The 22918-nt window shown below is 38.6% G+C and overlaps 1 protein-coding gene across 1 annotated transcript; it reads right to left on the bottom strand.

Annotated features, from left to right (window-relative positions):
* Positions 1–247: 247 nt before the first annotated feature.
* On the bottom strand, positions 248–3945 carry psma1 (proteasome 20S subunit alpha 1). The gene is made up of 10 exons (XM_085282962.1): positions 3820–3945; positions 2560–2604; positions 2374–2475; positions 1859–1962; positions 1675–1763; positions 1446–1516; positions 1181–1310; positions 879–958; positions 638–742; positions 248–533 (listed from the first exon to the last, which is right to left on the bottom strand). Exons 1-10 carry the CDS (start codon positions 3820–3822, stop codon positions 471–473), a joined length of 792 nt encoding a protein of 263 aa, XP_085139088.1. The 5' UTR covers positions 3823–3945; the 3' UTR covers positions 248–470.
* Positions 3946–22918: the final 18973 nt, after the last annotated feature.

Genomic DNA, 22918 nt, shown 5'->3' with positions numbered 1-22918 from the left:
GAAGAAGTGCCTTCTAAGCAAACCTACTGAGTAAAAGCACCTGAGAATGCACATCAGTGATTAACATGCTGTGAAGATGTTCACACACACTTTCCTGTATATTCTGGTCGTCGAATTATGCCATTTAGCTTTATAGTATCTCCTTTATGGCACTGAGTCAGACTCTTCAGTGATGCCTGCAATGTTAATCGAAGTATCGACACTCGCCGTGAGTCAGCTAATAATATGGAGAGCAGCAGAGGCAGCATTCAAAAACAAAAATGAGTTTATTACTTGTATCATGGTACAATTTAACCATACAAAAGCAACATCACATTGTTTGATGTTAGCAGAGAATATTTTTGATTAACAGTTTAGCAAGTGGCACATCACAACATCTTCGCCCCTCTAAATATTTCTCTTGACTTGCATTAAGTGTCACGTGGTTGTCTGGGATCTACGGGAAGCAGATCACTGTTTGGCGTGCTGCCTCAGTGCTCCATTGGCTCATCAGAGGCCTCTGCAGGAGCAGGTTCATCTGCGGGCTGGGCAACCTGAAACACAATTATTTTTTTCAGTTTTATTTTAGATGGTACACTATAATGTAGTGACATGGAAATGTTTCTCCGGAGCTGGACTGGATAAACCTTTGCAGTACCTTTCTTTGTGGCCTCTCCTCTAGCCCTTCCAGGAATGGGGCAACATCGTCATCGTCATAAATGGTGAACTCCATGTCTTTCCCGACAATGCCGATGGAAACATTCTGAAAGAAAAAGGGCACAGTGCTGAGAAACTGCCTCAGTGCTGCACAAGCTCGTGTCTCGTTTAAGTCAAGACTTGTGCTAGCTGAGTGTGTAAGGTGGTGACGTATCAGGTGGGTGTGGAGGGAGCTGGGGTACCTTGGTAGTGAGGTCCTGCTCAGTAGGGAGGGTTTCTCTGAGAGCACGGAGGCCATGCTGGACCAGTTCATTCAGGATAGCTGACAACAAAACCAACATATCAGTGTGACTATCCACGTTTATATTGTAAAACTTCATTGATGACTAAAATATTTCAACATGTCCCAAAATGCCTCAAGATGCTCATGGCCAAATTACATTAGTTATTTAACAAAACAACAGGATAAGCATTCATTTGCTGTTTAAACTGCTTTAAATGTAAATGTTTGTGAAAAGGTTAAAAATTTAAAACTGGATCTTACAGTCGGAGAATTTATCCATGCATCTCTCCAGGTAGGTGCGTGCAGACTGGGAACGCGCTCCGATGGACATGGCTTTACAGTCAAAGTAGTTTGCTGACGGGCAGGTCTGGAAGATGTGAGGTCCCATGTCCTGTTTGACACAAAACAAATAAATATCAACTGCACTGACTACTGACACCTTTATAGTCTTTCAGCTGCAGATAAAGCTATACATGCATAAATCCAGGCAGATATTTAACAAACAGCAGGCGTGAAACAAACTCACATCATAACCAGCAATAAGGAGTCCAACGCCGTAGGGCCTTCTTCCATATCTCTGTGTTGGGATTTGGGTTTCTGCAGTTTAAGTCAAGAATCGTACGATTCACTTTTTTTCCTTTCTTTTTTTAAAATCCTTTCATGAAGACAACCAGAAAACAGTCTAGTTTCTCTCACTCACACAGGAAACACATGCTATAACATATTAGTATGATTGATAACAGTAGAGAGGATACTGCTGCCAACAAGAGCAACAAGACGTGACGTTGGGAGGGGCCTGTCGAAGACAAATCTGGAGTCCAAGCACTCCTGACGCATGAAGTTACTGTGGGAGAGAAGGTGTAGGAATTGTATTTAAGAATATTATGTACTATAATCATGAGCGACTTACTCTGCACCATCAGTGTCACTGTTACCTACCAGAGCAGCCTGGCATCAGCAGTCAGTCCAGCAATGGAGATACCAATGTGGTTGTCGACATGGAGGATCTTCTTCTGGTGGGCCGCCAGTTCAGACTGGGCTCTCTGCAAGAGAAACATGACACATCAGTTGTGCATTTTCAGTTATTGTGCTTTGACACCAATAACCTGCTGCAGATTTTCTTGGCTGTTGCACTTTAATATACTTCCTATTATAAGAAATAGGCTTTTCCCCCCTTTTCTATAAATAAGACAAGTAGGCAGGATGACACAAATGAAATCCTTTTAATATGTTTAGAGACACTCAAAAACATACTACTGACCCACAAAATATTCAGGAAAGAAGTATAATTGTGTAGATACTTGGTGACAGTGTGTTAAAAAATACAATCCTACAGACTTGTTTTTCTGCATCAGGAACAACGCCTGTATAGTGACCAATTTTCTGGAATTTATCCAAGGCATAAAAAAAACTGCAATGTCATAAGATCACCACCAAACACTGCATGACTGTACCTTTAGCGCCACCAGGACTGCATGCGTTCTGGATTTCAGCCCTACAGTTGCAGACCCTTGTTTCACAGCCTCCATGGCATACTCAATTTGATGAATACGCCCCTGTTCACAGATGGACAGGCTTATTTCACTCATCATGCTACCAAGTGTCAATGATGCACTTAGTCAGTGAAAGACATGACTTACCTGTGGGCTCCATACGGTCACATCGTTGTCGTACTGGTTGCGGAACTAAAATAAAAACAAAAACCAAGCAGTCACTTAAAAACACTAGTATTAAAACATCACACACAGGAGCTGAACTTACATAGTTGTCTTGCATTATCAGCAGTTCTCTTGGTTAGCTACTGTTTCTCAAGGACTGAAGACGGCAACTACAAACGAGACTGTCTGCAGGTTGGACTTTTCCAGAGCCAAGTTTTAAATTACCATCGTGATTAAATTATTTATAAACACGCATCTCTTTACTGGCTCGAAACACAAAACACCAAACTGACTTTAATACTGGATTAAGATCAGACAGCAGCATAAATACTGGAACATGGTAAATGGCAATCATAAAATACTAAATGGATTTCAACTGTCCGTCAAGCCAAATAACAACAGACACGAAGAGCAGGTTAAAAAAAAGGTTATGGGGATTTCTGCTTTTATCGCCTCATCAGCGTCACAATTAAAACGTTGGATTTTGTGTTATTTCACTGTGTTTTTGTATCTGTCGTTTTTTTTTTTAAATTATTATTATTAACGTGTGGGGACAAGAATGATTTGCAATTGCTATGCAGTCATGTTCATACACCATGTCGCACTGCAACGCTCCCATCATACAAAAGTTTGACCAGTTAGAATTTAATGACGGCTAACTGTCATTAGCTAAGTAACCTTTACAGAACATCACTAACATTTACTATAGGAGACTTGCGGAACCATCACAGCCTTCGCAGTGATACATTTCTGCACAAAATAATTATTTCTCTTTTTCTAGCTTTTAAAGCCTAAAGGCCGGTGAAGTGGATTAAGGGAAAACGAAAGTAAGACATTCTACTTCCATCGCTAGTTTCAATGATGCTAACTCAGCCTAGCTGCTGAGCGTTAGCCTTCCAATTCTTGATTCATCTAACAAATATTTAACTCATCATGTTTTAACAACATTTAATACGAGCTAAATGAATATTTAGTTAGGCAGACTACGCCGAGTATAAGCTACACGAAGGCTGTTTCTTTGAACACTGTGCGGCTAACGCTAGCAGTGCAGTGTTTTGCTTACTCACAGTGCAGTCAAAAGTTAGCCAGCTAACGTTAGCATTGTGGGAGTAAGTGGACCCGCTTTCAGGATTTCTTGAGTAAATATTATACGTAAAAATATACCGTATCATTTATTCAGTCTTTGGAACTGATGTATAATATGAAACGGACCAAAAAATGATACATTTAATTCATACGCACCATCTCTGCTTAAGAAAGTGCCTCGTCCCCGCCGCCTGCGCAGTGATCCTCACTTGATTTATTTTCCTGACAGGACGTCAGGGAAACCAACAGAACCCCGATTTCAAATCAGTGATCACTGAGTGAACTTTTGGTTGGTGATGTAAACCCGCCCCCCCCCCCCCCCCCCCCCGACAAACCAGTCCAATATCTTATTAAAAAACAAAAACAAAAAAACAAGCAATCACAATAACAAAAATAATAAGTGCAAAATATAAATTAACCGACAACCCCCCCGGAACACTCACAAAATATCTAAAAAACAAAATTAATAAAATGGAAGTGTATTTTAAATCTTGCCTCTACAAATGCAAATATTATAAAATCAAATAAGACAAAATAAAACAACCGTTTTAATTTGTTAAGATAAATCCAAAACTAATCAATTGCAATGTTGTTGTTGTTGTTTTTTTAACTTAAATAATAAGAAGGATCAACCCATTTGGATAGGAAAAAGTGAACTGAAAGCAGAAACTGAAACTATGAAAAAAAAAAACCCCCACAAGAGCTCTTTTTGGAATGAACTGATCTGTGTGAATTAATTAACCATCTTGGAGTGTGCATTAGTTTACTAACGAAATCCGTCTTTCTATATTCTTTTCTACGGAGCGAGCTCTTGGTTGCAGTGATTGAGCATGAACACTAGGCGGCAGCAGTAAATTAGAAGAAGAAACCGAGGCGTCACCGGGGACGCTGTCTTACTGCTGTCGTAGACTTGTTTCTCCATAAAATCCAAAAGAAAATATAAAATTGTCCTATAGACATAATAGTCGGTGCTTGTTTGATATCTTTACTTTCGTTTCTTTTTCTTCGCTAATGGCGCAATAACTTTAATGATGAAAACCCCTTACCAGCTAGATTTGAAGTTTTTTTTTTTTGTTGTTGTTGTTTTTTGCCTACATTTATAGTTTTCCCAGATGTGTGTGATTCCATTTACTATTTACCATAAGGTCAAAACAGTACAGGTAGTAATGCAACATTTGTGAACATTGAAAATATTTTTTTTTACAAAGACAGAAGTCCATGTGTTAGTGAAGGCCATCCATCTCAATTATTCACATATATTATTTCTGTGTCACAGAGCACTTCAGTCAATACCTGTCTGTTTCCTGAAACCATAATAACCCATGACTTTTCATCTGCAGTGCATGAGTTGTCTTTCCTTACAGACAATAATAAACAGGACTAAACCAAAGTAGAAAGTAAAGCAGATTATATATCCACTACACTGTCCTAGAATACACATTTTATGTGACAAGTCCCAGTTTGACTAAGTCAGCAGCCTATTTATTATCTATGATGAAGTTGCTGATGCTACTCCCCAGCTCAGTACCTTTCTTGTTGATTTCTGTCTTTACAGAAGCACCACCATGTTCAGAAAAGACTGGAGTACTTTAAGGAAAATTCTTAAAACTAGCAGGATTCCCCTTTAATCCTTTAAACATGTGAATGAACATAATTTTCAGCACTATTTTAGCAGCTAGAACTTGAAAAAATGGCACTCACACCATTTTTGAATTGTATATCCCTAGGATGGCATATCTTTAAAAAAACTGTAATAATATAATCATTTTGCTACTGCTTATTAGAGCCCAGTAAAATGTCCCTTTGCTGTGGTGTAGTGGTAACAGGTAATGAGGTTGTATGTGTGCTTTCTGTTGAGCACCACAGAAACAGTCCCAGCTTTTGTTCCATTAGACGGGTAAAAGCCAGAAATTGCTGGTCAATAAATGTGGTGTTCAGAGAAATCCTCACGCATCCACTGTTTGTATTGGGCTTTTTCTCTGAGGGTATTTCATACTTTGTGTTGTTTTGCTGTAAAACACAAACCGCCCATTTTCCAAAATGGAAATACTTTGTAACAGCTATCATGAGTGAACGGTATTGATATTTATTAGGCTCAAGTTAATAGTTCATTACTGTTAATAAGGAATAAAGTTACAATTAATAATATTTACTGCATAGCATAATCAGCCACACAATGTTTAACCATGTGCAAGCAGGCAGATGAAGTGGCACAATTCACAGGACTGTTTAACCTTTGTGTCCTGTTTTTTTTTTTTTTTTTTTATCTGTTCAATTTCGGTTTCTCTAGTTGTTTTTTAAGGTTTAGGCACCAAGACCTCTTGGTTAAATGGTCTAGATTAAATTACAAATTGCCAAATTACAACTGAGACCCATCTCACTGGTACGGCACATGGGTCAGAGTTTGAAGCCAAAGGAAACTGAGGATTCAGAGACCATGTTTTTTAACAGTATAAATATCTGTTAAAGGTTAGTTAATTAATTAATTAATTAAGTTAGTTAACTTTTATTACTGATTGTTAGTTTAAAAGTTATATATGTCACCACTTCAGCTGCTTTCCAATAAAGAAAAAGATTATGGCTAATTCACGAGAAAAAAGGTTCGAGACTGTCTTTCGCCCCAAAAGCAGCGAGACAGAAAATATTGTGTTTAAAATTTAGGTGAGGGTACATAAAGCGTATGTAAAGCGTTCACAAGCGTTGTCACCTTTAGCTGCAGTGGAGCTCAGCATCCTGACCAGAAAATACATAAACGCCAGTTTTGTTTCCTAAAAGTTAACCGTTAACCAAATAGTTCTTGTGCCTTAAAACCTAACAGCCCATGAAGGTCAAAGAAAAGAAAATGAAAAAATTATCCTGTATTATGTGGGAGCATCATTAGGTCATTGGACAAGGATTTACAGGATTATCTTAAATAAAAGAAAACATCTACCACAACTTAGCTTTGCAGGAATGGTTTTACTTTTCTCTTTTCTTAACTCATTTCATGAGCTTTTCAAGCATTTTTTTTAACTTATTAAAATCAAATCCTATAGGAGATATGGGAGAAAAGCAGTGCTTTCAATAGCTTTTTCCCTTTTTTCAAATGTATATCACAGAGTTGTGCAGCAGCTCTACAGGTGGACAGATGCTGACAGGTTTGTGGGGTTTAGCATAGACACAGTGATACACATGCATTCTACACAGCTCCAGAAACTCTCATGGACATCTTTTCTTCCCTCAGGGATTCTGTCGCTTTCCATGATGTGTGTCTCTGCAGCCAGAGAAATGCCCACTGAACGCCTCATCCTCTCTCATGTCCAATACCCTGCGTCTCGCTGTATTCTTGGCCACCGTTCCCCCATTTCTTTCTTTCTCTTTCTCTCTGTTAATGATATCTGATGTACCCTTGATCCAGAATGGGGGTGGGTGGGGAGTGGGGGTTTGAATTAGTAGGACTGTGCTGACGAGCTCTCCTCCCCTGCCAAGGCAGCAGCAGCATGGCGGCAGCCATTACATCAGTGCGCCAACCTCCTCCTTTGTGATTGAGACTGGAGGAGCTGTGCTTAGCTCAGCATGTTTTTTTCTTTTTTTCCTGGGGGCCTCATTTTATTTTGCCAAGTGCCCCCCCCCCCCCCCCCATTTAATTTTTCAAATGGAGAGCAGCCTGAGTCACTGTGTGATGGGTCCAAGCCACACTGTGGACCCACACATGGTGGTAAGTGTAAGCACACCCATTCTTCTACTCATTCATATCTATCTATCTATCTATCTATCTATCTATCTATCTATCTATCTATCTATCTATCTATCTATCTATCTATCTATCTATCTATCTATCTATCTATCTATCTATCTATCTATCTATCTATCTATCTATCTATCTATCTATCTACATTTTTAGTGATGGTTAATTACTAGAACACTGTTTATCTCTAGTTTATATCATCACTTTAGCACTCAGTGATTTTTTTAAACTATGTTGTGTCTTTTCTTTTGTTGGCAGGACACACCGAGGATTTTACATTACTTCTATAACGTATAATAAAACACATAAACATAATATATAGTAATAATTTGTATCCTGACTGGTGCAAAATTCCGCAAATTCCCAACCTGTGTTGCTAAAAATAGGTCAGCGATGTGTTTTAGCTCGGAAAATGGATGGACTAACTGGTAGGAAAGGTGGCAGCTCTGCCAATGTTGCATTAAGCTGGCAGCTATCCAATGACAAGACAGGTCAGGGGTCTGCAGCCACAGAGCAGAGAGAAGCCACAGCAGCCTATCCTGCTGATAAGTTTTATGGCTCTCATCTGCATGTCGTCATAGGCTTTAAGAGTTCCAGTAGAGCGTGTGTGTGAGAAGAGGTGAGGAGGGAGTCTTGCAGAGATCCTTCTCAGTGCTGTCAGTTTCCTGGTGTTGATGAAAGCACTTATGCAGCATTTCAGTGGCAAACGGCTGAAGACGTTTTTTTCTGCCTAAAAAAAAAAAAGCTGTACGTTATGGGCACTTAATAATATCAGCAGTTACACAGACTGACTCTTTGCTCACTCTATGTGCCTAAGAATAGACGTGATGAAGTAAAGCCACACATCGTGTGTCTCTAATATAATAATAAATATGACAGCGGCAGGTTAGCTATAAGCCACCTGATATCATGCTGAGCTATTTTCGGACTCGATTCGGATTAGCAAAGGTTCATCTCAGTTTAGCGTAGATTTAGGAGAATAGTGCGAGGGTTTGAGTGATGGAACATGACTGTTGAATAGAGGATGAGCAGACTGGTGGCTGAGGTGGAGCTGAAAAGCTGGGTGGAGAGAGTCGTGACCAGCATGCTGTGGAGCACTATCTGTTCTTAGGTGTATAGGGTGGGCACACACACACACACACACACACACACACACACACACACACACACACACACACACACACACACACACACACACACACACACACACACAGACAAAACTACAAAGACACTTGTGGTTAGCCAGGAATCTAAGAATCATGAAGATCCAATAGTAGTGCCAGCAAGGATTACCGTACATCTAAAACCTCCAACAGGGCAAAATTAACCTGCTGTCAAGGTAAAAGCTTTTTCATTTTAGGAATAGAGAAAAAAAACACATTCCCTGACGAAGACAAAACTATATTTATACAGTGGTGACTGGCAACAAGACACAGGTGAAAGAGGATGAGAGACAATTACAAAAGGGTGAAAATGAACAAAAACAGGAAGTAAAATCCACAAGACACACACACAAAAATTCAAAATAAAAAAAGAAAGAAACCACATAAACAACAACTGAGAAACACAAAGTCAGAGAGGAACATATAAGGCAAGTAAAAATAGAAACACATAAGGCACAAAATCCAACAGTTATAAAAAAAGGACCTTGCGATCAGCACTGTAAGCAGTTTTGAATCCCAGTACTCTTTGGACCTGGAAAAAGTCTAGCTCTGATTTACATTCATATCTCAGTCATATCCCTTCTTAAGTCCACTTACTACACAAGCCTATCATGTTTCATAGCAGACAAAAGATATTGCTACGTTTGCAAAATTAACAGCATGTAACTGACCACACAATGTATATAGGTGTGAATTTTACCCAGTGGAGCTAGTTATTACTAGTCATTTTTAAGTCTGTCTTCATCTTAACCAACTGCAAATGAAAAAAAAAAAAATTTTTAGTGGCACAGACGGGACAATCTGGCTGAAAGTGGAGCCAGTGTCACTGCTAGTGACAAGCCTCTGGTGAACAGAGTGAATTGCAGTCAGAGCAGGAGCGGTACGCCTCACCCAGGCAGACACAACCAAATAGTGAGAACATACAGGGGACCAACATGAAACACACACAGAAAAAAAATATAATGAGGATACAGACAAGATTGCAACATGATGCCAGTATGGCTTACATAAACATATACTGGCTTAATTCAAATAGTAATTAATACTGCTCATTGTAAGAAGGAAATGCAGTCTTGGAAGAAGCTGATTTCTGCCATTACGGATACAGTGATTAGGATTTTCCTATTCATCTTTTTTATTGTTTTAATGCCAGGAAATGCAGCCACACCAGTCCTCAAGTACCAGAATCCATCATTTTAATGTTCTGATTGTGTCTGAGCAGCTCACCAATTAGACGTTTTAAAACTTCTTATAAAGAGTTTATTGTTTAAAAGTAGTCTACACCATGATAAAATATAAACAGTGCCACAGAGTGGTCTAACTAGTTGTTTAATTTTAGGAGTTGATGTACTTGCTCCCTGTTCAGTGATTGTACAGTTCACTTAGCAACAACCTCTTAGAAACCTAGACATGTCTGTAACATTAGGCTTTAGATTATGCTGGTTACAGTGCAGCATAGAAACACAGGCTTTTTGTGATGACTATTGAATTTCCATCAAACTTGTGTTTCTTTTGATTTTTGTTAAGGCGATCAGTCTGCTGGTCAGAAACTTTTGTTTTAAGAGAAATAGCTTTACGAATATTTGATGGATTACCAGAAAGACATCCCCCTTAAAGAGATTTCCTTGGGGATAGGGAGCCCCTATAATTGTTGCCTTGCATGTCTGTCTACAAACTACTTGTATAAATGGATTATAAAGTAAATGTGCAGGATCCACATGCTTTCCCAGATCTTTTCTAAAACTGAGCGGGGTTTTGTTTCTGGAAGTTAAAATTCTCTTGGCACATGGGAGACAGACAGATATGCAGACAAATGGGCAGCAATTCATAAACTTCCTTTATGGGAATAGACCAAGCTAGGATGCTAATGTGTTAATGTTCATAGATGTTGGAGGTATAAGATGACAGGTTAAAAAACGTAAAAAAAAAAAAAAATAGATAATGAGAGGTGTAAGTAGTTTTTTTTTTTAAAGAGGCGCCTGGGAAACATGCTTTTTAGGCTTAGAGAAAAAATTGATTGCAATAAAAATACATTTATCTTGTAACTAATGAAACAATTTGACATGCTGCTGTGTACTGAAGCTCTCTCAATCAAGACTCAAAGACTCCAGGACTGAAAAATTAACCACTAAAGTAAAACTGCCAAAAAATGTAGATCAGCTAATTGAAGCTCCCTTAGCCTCCCAGGACCTGGTGTCCACATACGGCGACGTCACATTTTTGGTTGTCTAGACCACAATACTAAATTTTGCTCTTTCAAATGGCTTTCCAATGAGCCATATTGCTCAAAGGGGCACAAATGTTGTTTCTCATTTTGTTTTTGTATTCAGGAAAAATGCTGCTCTGTTCAGACAGCAATTAAAGAGTTTTGCACATCATTACTCAGTTTCTATCGAACGCTATAAAGCCAAATAGCAAAGAGAAAATAAAAATACATTCCACGAAAGAGTTTCGGTCTTGGGAGGTTAAAGAAATAAGCCAGTATCTCATGTTAAAATACTAAACTAAATAGTATTAAAAAAGTACTGGCCAAGCAAACCGCTGCACTATAAACAGGTCTTCGTTTTAGTGTTAGCTCAACAAACAATAATTATCAAGAAATGCCGCCAATGTGATGCTGAGCTTCTGTTACACAATGACATGAGATACTTACACGAACTGTTATCATCTAATCTTTCCAAATATATTTATGTAAAATAAATTACGTATACAGTGAGGCTAGGTTAACTCTGACTAATCTAAATGTTTTAAATTTATGTCCTTAATAAATATATTACAGTTACATTATACTAAGCAAGCACATATAATACTAATATTTTAATGAAGGTACATTAACCAGAACTTTGTCTTTTCATCCCTTGATTTTTGCATCTGCTCTGCTATTTTCTAGACTTTAATCATTTTTACAGTTGCTTATTTCGACAACTCTATTAAATAATCATCTGCACCATCTGAAAATTACTTTATAGATTTTTTTTGTGCTGACTGTTAAAATTCGTAGCATACCAAGCATAGAACACACACAAACTGAACTACCGTAGCATATCCACACTAAACGCCAACAAAAGTGTGCAGGGTGAATATAATTTTAAGGTTGGTTTTGAGGTTTAAAGTGGTGCTCACTTGAACTATTAAATGTATAAATGTTTGTGATTGTGGGATAAATGATCACATTATTATAGCATGATAGAGTAGATAGATGCAGACCTGGATTACAGTTTTTCTCAGTCGCTTTGGTGCGTTTCTCAGATCAGAATTGAAATTCTCATAACTATTAGTTCAACCTCCACAACACTCAGTCATTTGTGCACATCACAGTAGCAATTTCTCCTCTCTCTGAACAAACTGCAAATGATTTTGGACATGAATCAGTTGCTTCCATACATTTCCCTGCTGCTTTCTGACATTTCCATTTGCTTATGTCATGTCAGTCAAAAGTAATCATACCTATGGATGCTGAATAGTCGTTCCCAATAAAACTAATAGTCATACATCCATTGCTTGAGTCATCACACACAAAATTGTTGAACTAGTTATCACATGCCAAATATTGGCCATCTGTCAAGCAAATCCTATACCTTTCTGTATCATTGTTCCTGGAAATGTCTCCGAAATTGAACAATTGATCTCGGGTGAATTACAGCTGTCACTCATGAGGAGGCGTGTGAAAGTTTAGTTGTAACCAATGACAAACAACTTGTTCACTGTCAATTATGGATGAATCCTGTGAATCCCCAATTGGCAAGCATATATAAACTGCGCAGGAGCTAGTGTGTACCATTTCTACACTTCTGTGACACAAAATGGAAGGTCAGCACCGTGGAAGAGGGGTGAGGATGCAGGGAGGAAGGGGAAGAGGGAGAAGAGGCAGATATAGGCGGATTCCTAATGAAATAAGGGCTACAATTGTGGACCATGTTGTCAATCACGGCCTCACCATTGAGGAGGCTGGTCGAAGGGTGCAACCCAATATTGGAAGAACTACTGTCAGTTCAATCATTCAAACATTCCGTAGGGAAAACAGGTATGCAAACAGTAATACACTGTACTGTACTGTGCCATCTCAGACACATCACATGTTACTGTACTGTATTTGCAATTTCACAAAAAGTTCACTCTGCACCACATAGGATTGTAAGACAACCTCGCGGAGACGGAAGAGGGCCCCTTTTTACCCCACAGCAAGAAGAAGCCATTTGTGCAATGGTCATTGCAAACAATGCAATAAAGCTGAGAGAAATACAAAGCGCTGTCATAGAGAATTACACGGTATTTGGCAATATTGAATCTGTTCCAATTTCAACAATTGACAGAGTACTCAAGAAAAATGAAATCCACATGAAGCAATTGTATAAAGTGCCATTTGAACGAAACAGTGACAGGGTGAAGGAGATCCGTCACCAGTATGTGCAAGTAAAGTTGGTCTTCTATGTTCTGCACTGCAAACTGTTTTACAGTACTTCGTAGTTTCATGCAGTACACTTGCAATTCCACAGCACATACTCTACAATGTGTTTCACCGAATGCATGCATTACTGTTTGTTACTGTACACAGGCATATTGTGACATTGCATTTCTGTCTCTCTCTAAAGCGTGTACTGGAGCTGGAAGCCAGGGAAACACTACACACATTCATTATGTTGATGAGGCAGGTTTCAATCTGGCCAAAGGCAGAAGGCGTGGAAGAAATCGCATTGGACAGAGGGCAACCACTGAAGTCCCTGGTCAGCGCGGAGGGAATATTACCATGTGTGCAGCCATCTCAGACAATGGCGTCCTCACCCATATCCCCCTTCTTGGTCCATACAATACCCAACATCTCCTGACATTTTTAGACACTCTTTACAGGGACCTAGTCCCTGAGAATGAGAGAGGTGGAGGCCAACCCAGCAAGTATGTTGTTGTCTGGGATAATGTCCGTTTTCACCACTCCCATCAGGTCAGAGTGGTTTGCAGCACATGACAGAATTCTGGTTGAATATCTCCCTCCATATTCCCCATTCCTTAATCCAATAGAGGAGTTTTTCTCTGCCTGGAGGTGGAAAGTTTATGACCGGCATCCACATGAGCAAATGGCCCTGCTAGCAGCCATGGATGCAGCATGTGACGACATCACAGCAGGGTCCTGCAGAGGATGGATTCGCCACTCCAGGAGATACTTTCCTCGCTGCATTGCGAGGGATAACATCTGTTGTGATGTAGATGAAAATATGTGGCCAGACAGACAGGAACGTCTGGATGTGCCAGAATGATTTACTGTACTGTTACATGTGCTGTTTACAATGGCGTGTCCAGCGGGGTGGCCTGGGGGGGCACAGGCCACCCCCCAAACCAGACTGGCCACCCCAGGTGCCACCCCAAAGGCAAAACAATAAAATTCAATCAAATATCAAATGTCCGATTATGTTTTCACGGTGACGCTCAGATATCCGAGTGTAAGTGAATGCAGCATCGCTTCTGCGCTATGTGCATCACGTTAGCAAAGGTAGGAGAGCCAAGCGCAAAAGACGGCACTGCAGGAAACAATTTTTCGGTGAAAGAAAATGAGGACAGAATAAATGTCCCGGTAAGTAATATCAAGTTTGTTGAGTTTAGTAAACTTCGGTGAAATTAGAATACCAAGGAAAAAAATAACACTTAAAGAATTATTGCAGCCGTGGAATATTTCTGACAGTATGCTACTGAGGGCAGCTAACATAAGAGTTATGAGTTATAAGATATAATCTAAGTCGTAACATTGCTGTATGGAGCTGCAGATTTGGTTGCAGGTTAACATAGCTGGACTGGCCATCGGGCATACCGGGCATATCCCCAGTGACTTATTTTTTATTTTTTTTGTAACGGCATGAACAATGAGAGGTGGTGGATTGGCCAGATGCAGGTCGATGTGTAGAAATAACTCCGTTGTTTGGTGGTGGCTATGACGGGGCTTCCACAGAGGCAACAGGTGGACGAGGGAAGGGGAGGCAGGAGGAGAGCCCTGAAGCAGCCGCCAGTCCGAGTGTCAGGTGAACTGAACTTCAGGTAAGAAGTTATGACCTGCAGTCTATCTGGGTCAGATATAAACTAAGTTTAGGTGGAGTTTATTTTCATGTTGCTGACTTTTTACTGTCAGTTGCAATAACTCATACTGCGTTCTAGCCAGTTTGACGGAGTTTTTATACAGCTGGGTGGGTGCTATGATGTTACTGATAGTGAACTTTATTTTATTCATAAGGTTAGTAGAGTTGCCAACGGCTCCTTAAAAAAATGGAATGGTCCCTCATTCAGAGAAAATATTACGAGTTTCGTATTGAGCTGAGAAGAGACGCAGTTTGTCCCGGACTTTAGCTAGAATGGAAAAAAGACACAAAGCTGGATTTATTCTGTCTTTACGTTGCACAGCTGCCTCTTCTTCTCTCATTCTCTCCCCCTCCCTCTCCTGTTGCTACTTCAATCATGAAACTGATCAATGATCAGCTGATCGGCTTTTCTCTCTTGTTTGTTTATCGCCCACTTTGCGCCAGAAAGAGGAAACCAGCGGATATTGCGCTAAACAACAGCAGCACGTTTAAGCTTGATCAGCTGTTAGAATGTATTTAATATTAATTTCTAGTATCAGCTGATGTTTGCTGGAGCCACAGCTGTAAAGCTGCTGGTCATGATGTCTGTTTAGATATGTGGTGAGAGGGAAACATGAAGATGAAACCAGGAGATGTCCTTACTGAATCATCAGAGCTGAACAGGTGATGGAGAAACAGGTTTACCCTTTAGGTGACATGAATGAGTTGAAGTTATCAACTGTTTCTGAGAGATAAATAACACCAGGATCCTTTTTTATGTAGCTGACAGCTGGTAACTGTGCAGGGGCGGGTCTAGCAAAGTTTTGCCAGGGGGCCAGGTAGGGCATTAACCCTCCTGCCATCCTTTAAAAAACTCACACCCATCACCCTAGGGACCATTCTCAGCCACGCCATAAAAAGACCATATATCCATATCTTATTCCACTTTAAATTAGCCAACCTTGTAAAACTACTTCTCCCTGAAATATTCATGTAAAGTTTTAATTATATTTTCATTGTTTTAACCCTTCAAATCCCAGTGTTATTACATGAGCGCCCTGTGTTATAAGCCCCAGAAACCAAAAAACGAAACTAAATATTTCCACAAAAAACCAGTTGAAGTAATATGTGATTGTCATTATAAGTAGGCCTTTAGATGGACCAAAGATTGGCACCAACATACATTTTGACCTGCCATTATTTTTTTGCATTTTTTTTGCAATTTAAAAATTAAAACTTCAAGGCCCTGAGTCTTCATTGACATCCAAGAAAAGAAGAAAAAATAAAATCATATGATGATAATTTGGGGTTGAAAAATAGCGTTTATAATGGAAGTCAATGGGCAGAAAATGGTCCCCAGGGTGATGGGTGTGGGGATTTCTGCTGCTCAGCCATTTTAGGCTGATTTAAGGAATTCACACTGGAATATTAACATTGACAGGTAAAAACTATCCTGTGGCAAGTTTGGTTATATTCCACTGAACACAGTGGAAATGGCAGCCATTTAACACATAGCAGTGGCACAAAAAGGTCCCAAGAAGGCAGGAAGGTTAACAGGGAAAGGGGGGCACAAAGAAATACTTTTCTTTCTTATTCTCATTTAAAATACCTAGTTTTTATTAAATAATTATCTAAATCTTACAACCAAAGTTTTTATCTGACGTAAAATGTATAGAAATCATACATATACCAACAAGACTGTACATCACTGTCACAACAGCATTTGTTTTCATTCAAAGGCTTTATGGCTTTAATACCTGGTGGGCCGGTCTGTAGTCAAAATGCCCGATTTTCTGTCCCAGTCCAGCCCTGCAGGTTAATACTAGCAGTGTCACCATGCCAGCTGACTGTATTTTATCATCAGCCAGTGTTGTTCTTTATCAATATTACCAAAGTTTACCATAAGGCAGCATAGAAAGTATTTACTTGCTTTCAGGTTTTATTCAAATGTTAGTCTTTTCATTTGTTTCCCCACTTTTTTCCTGTTTCAAAATCAAACACCAGTTTGTGAGAAGATTATCTTCTTTTTTTAACAGGCAGATAAAGTTTTGCATTGGCATTGGCTAATTTGCCAATTGTTTGTTACAAATGTTCGTATTTTAATTTTCAAAAATGTTTTTGCCCAAAACATATGTGCACTATATGTCAGTAAAAATACTATGCAAATATTGATGTCCTTGAATGCTGAGTAAGCACTGACAAAGCACTGATTGTATCTCTTGTACTTTATCAATGCAGTATCTAAAAACTTTGCACCGTAGTGGTTAAAATCTCATTCTAATAAGAGTTAAAAGTGCATTTGGTTATTAGGTTTATAGGATTATTGAATTATGGTTAAGGGTTGGTAGAATTTTTTTTTTAAACATTATCTGCCAATTAAATCTGCCACCCTTCTCCAAATCTGTGCCCCTACCTGGCCCCCCCAACAAAAATTTTCTAGACACACCACTGGCTGTTTATTGTTCACATTAGTGCACAGCTCTACCAAATGGGTGATTTTATGTTTACATGTATTCTACAGTGAACAAGTGACTGTAGCATATTTTTCTTTTGCACAATTCTGTAGGATTACAAACATTTCTACACAATGGAAATGTGAAACGTACGTATTCAGTGTCTCAGTTACTCCCAAGACTCCCATAACATCTACAGTGACTTTACTGCACATTTCAGATGGCTGTACAGGTAGGCCATAGTGCTGTCGTCAGCATTTTCAGGTGTCACCAATTGTTTTTGCAATGGGAAACACTGAAATTATAAACTGTCATAGTGGAAACATGACAATGCCATTTGACTATCTTGTTCATAAAGATGGTGTCAAGACTTTTCATTTTGATGGCACTGACAGTGTCATTGACATGGATACTTGCTTTTGAGGTATGGATAATCAATTCTGTGCATGTGACGTGCTTTTGCAGGCTATCCACTAGGTTTTGCAGTTTGCACTAATTGTTTTGGGAAATGCACTAACTGCTGTGCAAATGTTAATGGTGTTCTGAGGAACGCACCAAAGCGACTGAGAAAAACTGTAATACTTCCACAGTACCTGCTGGTTGAGCTTTGATTTTTTAATTTTCATTTACAGATGAGACAGGAACCCTGCTATCCGGTCGTTAAGTCTGACGTCACTAGCCGTGTCTGGGCCTAAACTCCGCTGCAGGTCCATATATCAAACGATCACTATGGCATTACTGAGAGTTGAAAAACTGTCTAAAGTCTTTCATCTTTAATAAAATGATCAGCGTTCTGCTCTACCAGGTGTAACAATTGAGTTTAACATCCAGGCATCCATGAAAACGGAATTTATGACATTTAACGGAGTTAGAAGTTAGCAGGAAGTTAGCTCGCTAGCTTCTATCTAAATACAATATAGCATGCCCTGACTGCGGGGTTTTGGAAACAAATTAAAACGTACAGCTCTGTTATCACTTCCAACATAAATGAAGACAGAAAACTAAACAGCAGTGACGTTTGTAGGGTTACTGAAGTTGGGCTAGCTGGTATATAATGATGTGCTACATGACCGCTAGCGACACAGCTATGTTAGCATAATATAAACAAGCTAACTTTTTTTCCACTCGATAAAAGTTAACGTGAGTGTTCTCGGTGGTCAGGAACAAATGTAATCGCATGGCAGGATGCTGTAAAAGGACCAAACTTCAGCCAGGAGAACAACTGAGATAATCCATCCACAATACGAGGTTAGTCATTCATATACTGCTGCATGGGCTGGGCTGTAGTTACATCCTAAGGTTTTAAAAACTGAGCTTAAATAAATGATCAGCAGTAATAAAAGCCGAGGGAGGTCAACAGTGATCACTGACTGTTTTAGGAGCTTTTTGAGATTAAATAGAAGAAAATACAAAACATTAAACATGTTAACAACACAAAAGCCATATTAAACGCAGACTACTTTAGGCCCGGAAGTAGGATTCGTCACGTCATCACTTAACGACCGGATTTCATGATTACAAGTGATGGCGATCAATGCTTGTAAAACTTCAGAACCCACCCATCTTGCAGTATGGATACGTCATGAATCCTGGTAGCACACAGCTGATTGCAGTTTAAAAGTTAGTTCCAAATAATCTTACTACCTTTTCGTAGTACTTGTCAAAGCCATGGTCTCAACTTTACCCACAAGGTAACCGGGCTACCAGCCGTATGGTTCAATTGAGCATAGTCCATGGATACTTAAAAAGGCTTCTCTGTTATATGAAGCTAAACTTGAAGAACTCGGACTGATCCAAAATAGTCAGCTTTGGATCAGACTCTATAAACTCTTGATTGCCACCCTCTAACTTAATGCTTTCGCTTTGGATTTCAGTCTAACTTTTGATTTAACTGAACCAAAAATAAAACATTACAGAAATTGTTTGTCATGTATGCAGAATTATAAGATTTGCTGTCATCGCTGTCTCTCGTCATCACGTTACATGTCTGAGGAAATGCAGTCATTTACTGTAAAGATGTTGGACTTTTGATGATGTCAGCATCTGAGTTAACTTGAAAATGAACACAGCAGAACCATTTGTTCATTTGTCACCTCGTGTCAGTGTCAAAGCGGAAACATCTGATGATGCCAAGCCTACAAAACTGAGACATCCAATCATTGCTTTTGGCTCTCCAGAAAACATTTAAGCATTAATTGCATTTGCTCATCTAGCACTCCAGCTTTGGAATAAAGGCAATGTGAGCAGTCACTTTTGGAGATGAGAACATTGTCTTGTGTTGATTAACTCATATGCACAAATTATTTTTGAAAGCGGATAAAACGAAAAAGAAAGCTGATATCAATCAGTTGAAATCTAATTGATTTATCTGAATTGCACAGGCTGTCAGTCTTTTTTCCTGATGACACATAATTTGATATTAGTATGAACAGGAGGAAGTTGGGATGAGCCTTCAACTCAGCTTTACCATGAGTCACACTTTTCATTTTGTTGTCACAAGTGATCAGATTTTATCAAGACAATGATGTACTTCACTGTAGACGAAGGCTTGACATGAAAGCCACTCTGCTGTGTGATACAACAGTCTGATTTCTGACTCATGTAAAGTTCAGTGCAGTGTTTCACGCTGGCGTCATGCATGTCTTCCTGTTCCTTGTTATTTGCTCAGCCTTTGTTGAATGATTAAATTATATCCACTACTCATTAAGAAACGTACTTCCAGATTGTAAACCAAGGGGCCCCAGAAGGTGAAAATTATGTGGCAATAAATGATTAATGATTATTAAATATATATTTACCACTAAAGCAAAATAATACTCCAGTGGGGAGGGTTTCTAGTAGCTATCGCATGTGACCTAACTTTGGGGTTCTTATTACCATTTAAAATATATTTTATTTAATTTTAAACATTGCAAGGAGAAACTGGTATAATGCTCACACTTTCCTCAGATAGGCTTATCCAAAACTTGAATTTTTACACAGTCTTGTAAATTTAATTAATTATTACCTCTGTTGAGGAGCTTGCTTTTAAATAAAATTTAATTTAAAAAAAGCTTGCATTTTGCAGTTGTTTTTACTGCACTAAAAAAAAGTGATAAAGTAGATTAAAAAAGAACTCAAAAAACAACACTGAAGAATCAACTTTTTGGAAAATACAAAGCTATTCCCTTAAAAGTAAATACTGCGCAGAGGGTGGACTACCTTGGTGCAGGTTTGCTCTATGTTGACTATGAAAAGCAGCACAGATGTGACAAAAAATATTAAAAAACAGGCAAGAAAAGAAACATAGAGGTATGCTGCTAAATATATTTCCCTTTTCACTGGTCTAAAAGAATGCAATATGTCTTTATCATTGAAAGTAATGGTGATCAGTAATGATGGTGGTGTCAATAAGAATGGGTTGTTACACAACAATAATAGAGTGTGGAGTTAGAGAAATAATGTGCAATGTAACTGACAACTGAAGACGGCAAGCCATCAGATCGTTCTGTCAAACTAATTGAAATATCCACCAGCTTTAAATTTCATGTGATGTGACATTTGTGTGCTTATCATGGAATTTCTGTCAGAGCTTCTGGTTTAGCGTGGGCACGTGTGTCTAGTTTAAGTTATTACAGGCTGCTCTAAAAAGGCATCAACTGTGCTTCGAGAACCATTGGTATTTGATCATGTCATCAGCTCGGATGCTGGAATTAATCCTGGCATTACGTAATGGTTGTATGGTTACAGCGAAGAAAGCATGATGTTAAATTAGGACAGCGGGACGTGCCAATCAATACTCCCAGATATGAAGGAAGCTAGATGCAGAGGAATTCCAGGTCACAGAGAAAGGCTACCTCAGTTTGATATTTATGCTTTTTGACTTTTAGACTTGCCTGTTTTGGAAATCCAATGAAATAGCCACTAAAGTCTAGACATATTTATACAAGACCACTCAGAAGGTCACTTAGAAATAAGCTCATGTTTTTAGAAAAAGAGACATTTGTTATAATATTATAAGTAAACAAATAGTAAAATTTATACATACATATCTAGATAGATAGATAGATAGATAGATAGATAGATAGATAGATAGATAGATAGATAGATAGATAGATAGATAGATAGATAGATAGATAGATAGAAAGCAACTACCCTTACCCTATACTCAATGTTTTGGAGAAAACTGCAGGACCATTTTAGAGAAAATGAAGAAAAAAGTAATGTTTGAAATATCATAGTTAGAATATTTTTTCCCAACATGCCAAGACTTGACAGGAGATTTTTCAAAATCTAGAAATCAAATTTTCTGATTACAAATGAATTGTTCAACAGGCGTTCATGCTGTATTCTGTTACTTAATGCAGGTTTATCATGTTAAAAGGCTAACTGATCATTAGACAATCATAAAGCTGTTAGTACAGCTAAAAATTCTTCTGCTTTTATAAGAATTAATTTTTTTTGCTCGAGTCTTGAGCATCGGTTTGGCTCCTAAAATTTAAATTATAATAAATAAAACCAAGTGTATCGTAGTTCAAACAGGAGTTTTGTGATCATCAGTATGATCCCCAGCCAAAAAGAAATAAATTGCGCAATATATTTTTAAGCAATAAATTGCCAACCCCCCCCCCCCCCCAAAAATATAAAAAAAAAAAACCTAAATAAACATAAGATACAAATTTAAACTTTGATATGCAGATTTCTGTCAATTATTTCATGGTTCAGTCTTTAAAGGTTTATATTGTGGACAAATGAACCCAAGTTCTAGGGTTTGGGGTCATTTGTGAGATGAATGACTCATAAAAACATGGAGGAGGATGAGTCACTTCCACCTGTAAAGCATGTTAAAGACATGTGATGGTTTGAGGTTACTTTGACATGAGAAATGGGATCTTGAGCAAGGAAGTCACTTGATTTTACAATGCCATATCCCATGGAGCTAATTTACTCTGACCTTTGTAAAATGACCCAAATCTCAGCTCCAAACTATACAATAACCACTGAGAAAAGAAGCAAGCAGCTTGTTTTTGTCTACAGTGAAATGGCCAGCACAGTTACCTAAACCCCACAGAGAATTGTTGTATTATTGGCTGTGATGAGAAAGGCCCATCAAGCTAATCCAACTTGTGAAAAGCGCTTGATTGAGCATCAGGGAAAGTTTTTTTTTTTAGATTAGTTCAACAAATTGACAGGGTGACAGATAAAAATAAAATCCTTACTTACAACCTTGTCAATGTCTTGGATATATTCACTATTCACTTTGCAACTCATTTGGTGAATGAAAGCAGTAGTAGCTTTGATCAAAAATATGACATTTACTGGATGATCCCAAATCTTTAAGCAGTAGTTTATATCTTCAGTGAAGCCTTTCTGTGCCAGATTTTAATAGGCTGTAATAAAAAAAAATCACAGTTTTTCTAAAAAAAAATAAAATCAGATTTTGTATTTATACACACACCAGCTGGCAATGCCACAATTTGAACTTCGGTGGGCGTGTGATCAAGTGTTGTTCTAGAGACACCTGGCTGCTCTTACTAATCTATTCATTAAACTCCCTTAATGGCCTCTTGTGCTTCAGGATCCATCATGTCACAATAATGGCTTTTACGAGTGAAGGGTGCTTTTAACTGCATTTGACTGATTGGAAAAACTGTCCCATTTCTGGTGGCAGAGGGAAAAAATGCAAGGGCTGAACACACTATATTAATTTCATTGCCAGGCCAACTGAACCATTAACTGGTAGACTCTTTTAACTCAACAAGAGTGACATAACAAGCAAAAGATCAAGTTCGTGGATCGGGAATTTAATGGTCCACAATTGCAGTATTTTTCTCTGGAAATGAGAGCAAGTTTTTTAAAGGGATGATGACTACAGAATGCACAAAATAATGC

The sequence above is a fragment of the Mchenga conophoros genome, linkage group LG7, assembly GCF_057382185.1.
Source record: "Mchenga conophoros isolate Kocher_MC1m ecotype Shallow Benthic linkage group LG7, M_conophoros_male_GT1.1, whole genome shotgun sequence".
Lineage (NCBI taxonomy): Eukaryota > Metazoa > Chordata > Actinopteri > Cichliformes > Cichlidae > Mchenga > Mchenga conophoros.
This window is presented reverse-complemented; position numbering and strand designations above follow the sequence as displayed.